Consider the following 3,487-nt stretch of genomic DNA (forward strand, 5'->3'; position numbering starts at 1 on the left):
AAAGAAATTCAGAGGATGAGGGTACAACAAGCGGCTAATGCTCGCAAATGTAAGCAGCTTCAGAGAGGTAAGAGTCCCATGCCAACCGCAGCCCATTTCGATAAGCACGAAGGTAAGGGATGTGAATAATCCCGCTAGGCAAAAATCGATAAGCTGTAGATTAAAGATGTTGCTAATTCAGCAGCTTTTTCCGAGCTAATCACAATGTTAATTGTAGAGCGATATGGGTTTTTACTAGTCAAAACAGCTTCATTCTGTTGGCGTATTTACTAGCACATTCATGATAGTTTTATATATTTCTGTGCTTGCTAAATTTTAATCTATTACCGCAATTTTCTGCTGCGGTAATAAAAGAATTGTAAAACTTCAATGGCGCCTCACTTTTCGTTTTGCGTCCGCTCAGCAAACTGGATTCGCGGATGGATCTACTTTATTCTATTCAAGACGCGGTTCTAAAGCAAAAAGAGGAGGAGGCATTGAACTTTTTCTCAAGAGTGTCTGATTTTCGCGAATTTATCGCAATTACGCATCCAGGTGCTGATGTCGTTGTGACCCTCAAGTTGCTTTGTATTCGCGCAGAGAGGCTCCCCTGCGTGCACGGAACGTGCGTGTTCATGGTCGACTCTACGCTATCTAGCGAGGTCGAGCAGAACGTAAAGAATGCTCGACGCTGGGATGGTAATATTCACGTGGCCCAGATAACTGTTTTGGACGATGAACGGGGGTCCTATGGTTCCCGGACTATCACGTTCAATCCGGGTGCCGTGTACTTACTTCATCATGTTGAATACGTGGGCATCTACGACGGCATTCCCAAGGGCAATGTACAGTATGAGCGTGACAACATTCGTAAGGTTAGATCACCTGTTGAGCGCCGCAGATATTTGTGGTAAGTGGGCAATCGTGCCGCACTTGAACAGAGGTTTAACCTCCGCGGAGCAGCCCAAGACGTGGTTAAACCCCAGCGACGTTCACTGGAAATGGTTCAAGAGCAATGAGCAGCTTAACTTGAAGATATAGGATTGTTAATGAATTAATCTAACAAATTTAAGTGTTCGCATCTAACACCTAATAGGAAATATTAAAGCAAATCGAATACCAAGAAATTGGTACATAATAACGCGATAAAAATACTGGAATACCACAGTGAAAAATAGCTACAAACATGTTGCTACTTTCTATCCAGCAAGCAAACGCTCGTGATAAGATCTTAGCCCCCCCCCGTCTTGCATGCTAATTCTTTTTGATGACCTCAGTCGGTGAGTCGCTGACAGTGAACGTTGGGAAACTTATCGAAATGCACGCTGCCCGCCGGGTGCAAGTTCAAGGGGATGGAAGTTCAAGTTAATGTAAGTCGTTAGAGTATCTAGAATGTTGATTAGAGTATCTAGAATGTTGAAGAAAACTGCTTGGGTGTCTAGAAAGTATGTAGTTTAGATCGCGAAAGTGATGAGCTACAGGCATAGTATGGTTCGAATAACTTGGGAATTAAATCCATACTGGTGTACAATGAGCTCGCCATAAGCTGCTCGTGCTAACTTTGGTTGACGCTCTCAATGCCGAATATAATTTGAGCGCGTTTGAGGTAATTTAATATGGCTCTAAACTAAAACCACCAGTAGCATTGTATCTCTAGCCTGGTGCAGCCAATCACGGTAAAGCATAACACCGGGTTGTATATGTTGACCGACGTATGGGCTTGCGGCAAGGACGCCGTACAGATTCCACAGAGAGATGCGTCTCACATTGTGCGTCTCTAAGCTGCACTGGCGTCAGTAGATCTAGAAAAAAATCATGATGCCCAACTGTAGCAGGTGCAGTTTATTCGAAGAAAAGCAACTGCTTCTTAAAATGTGCAATGTTATTGAAATTGAAGGCACGTTTAGTGAGTAAGGTTTTGTTAAAAAAAATGTACTACTTACAGCAGTACGTTTGTATCCAAAAATACGTGTCGATAGTGCAGTAAGCAGTGTGGTTAAGATCGCATCGTGGAGAACAGTAAAAGCAGTAGCAGCACAGCGCTGCAGCAACCTGACATGCGGCAGGTAAGCCGCTGTGGACGATGGGCGTCCAACCAGAAGATCCATGGGTGCTTCACTTCGATTCTTTGCCAGCTTGCGACGTGACTCAGGAGGCGACCGCACGGATGCTGTTAAAAATTCCACAGAGATGTGCCTCAACAGATCCAGAAAAGCAAGGATGGATCGCTGCTGGATGCGTGTTTGTATTGGTAAATGATAGCTAACCTCAAGATGGTTAAAATTAAATGGAAATGGGTGAAGGTTTGATCAGCTTTGGATTTTGCTAAGTAGAACGGCATGTCTGTATGAGCAGATTGCTGCAATATTAGTTGGTGAATGATTGTGGTTACGACACACACAGGAGAAAGATTGACTTTTGCACTGTAATTACATCAATATATACCCAATAGCCCGCAAGTACATTCCAATGCCAATCGAAGTGATAAAGGTATTGCTATCATTTACCACTTCTTAATTTGCGCTGCACACCTCATTATCCTACTTCGGAAGCTACTGCAAATCAATGGACCTGCTCGAAGCTATCCAGAACGATGTTCTCAAGCAAAAGGAGGAGGAGGCACTCAACAACTTTGCATCTGTGGCTCAATTCCGAGAATTCATTTCATCAACAAATCCTGATGCCGATGTCAGCGTGAGCCTCAAGATGTGTTGCGTTCAGGCAGAGCGACTCAACGGTGGTCATGGGACTCGTGTTACCTTGATTGATGCGAAGCAACGTGGAGTGTTTGAGCCGACCGCCGACGCACTGAATGATTTGACCCCCCTGAAAAGAAAACCGTATCTGGCCCAAGTAACCGTGTGGGATGCTAGGCCGAAAAAGGGGGTGTTTGGCAAGACGAACATTGATTTCCAACCTGGCGCCGTCTACAAGTTTTGCCATGTCGACGGTGTCGGCTTTTTCGCTGATATCGCGAAAGGAAACGTCGAGTACGAGCGTGGCAACAATGACAAGATCTACGAAGTTGAGCCCCCACTCAAGAAGCGCAAACTGACGCGCGAACTCGCGTCACAGCCCGGAAAGCACAAGCCTAATCCACCGCCTTCAGGTAAGACGTCCAAGACGATCACCGAAGATGTGGTAATGGAGCCGGCGGGCAAGGAACCCGGCGCCGGTTTCAGCCCAGTGGCTACGCGGAGCAAACGCGGAGATCCACCACAACCATGAAGCGTCCGAGTGCGTGACTGGACATCTTTGTGATGGCCGACCTGACAACAGGAAGCGAGCAGCAACAGCGGTGTAAGAATGGTCGGCGTTGTATATTCACTTTGGCTCATTTGATTTATTCAAGAATAGTTCAGATATTAGCTAAACAGCGTGATATAGGCGTTCTAGGTAACAAAATCGAATGAAATGTATGAAGCATTGGTATAAGTACTAACGATAAAATTTATATACACAGTACTGGGTAAATGAAAGCACGCTAAGATTAAGAGCGTATGCGTGG

At 45.3% G+C, this 3,487-nt stretch overlaps 2 protein-coding genes across 2 annotated transcripts; both read left to right on the forward strand.

The window, feature by feature from the left end:
- Positions 1 to 419: 419 nt before the first annotated feature.
- On the forward strand, positions 420 to 893 carry PPTG_01076 (hypothetical protein; the record flags this gene model as incomplete). The annotated part of the gene is made up of 1 exon (XM_008892675.1): positions 420 to 893. One exon carries the CDS (start codon positions 420 to 422, stop codon positions 891 to 893), a length of 474 nt encoding a protein of 157 aa, XP_008890923.1.
- A 1,651-nt stretch (positions 894 to 2,544) lies between these two features.
- PPTG_01077 (hypothetical protein) lies at positions 2,545 to 3,207 on the forward strand (the record flags this gene model as incomplete). The annotated part of the gene is made up of 1 exon (XM_008892676.1): positions 2,545 to 3,207. One exon carries the CDS (start codon positions 2,545 to 2,547, stop codon positions 3,205 to 3,207), a length of 663 nt encoding a protein of 220 aa, XP_008890924.1.
- Between the last annotated feature and the right edge of the window lie 280 nt (positions 3,208 to 3,487).

This window comes from Phytophthora parasitica, assembly GCF_000247585.1.
Source record: "Phytophthora parasitica INRA-310 unplaced genomic scaffold supercont2.1, whole genome shotgun sequence".
NCBI lineage: Eukaryota > Oomycota > Peronosporomycetes > Peronosporales > Peronosporaceae > Phytophthora > Phytophthora nicotianae.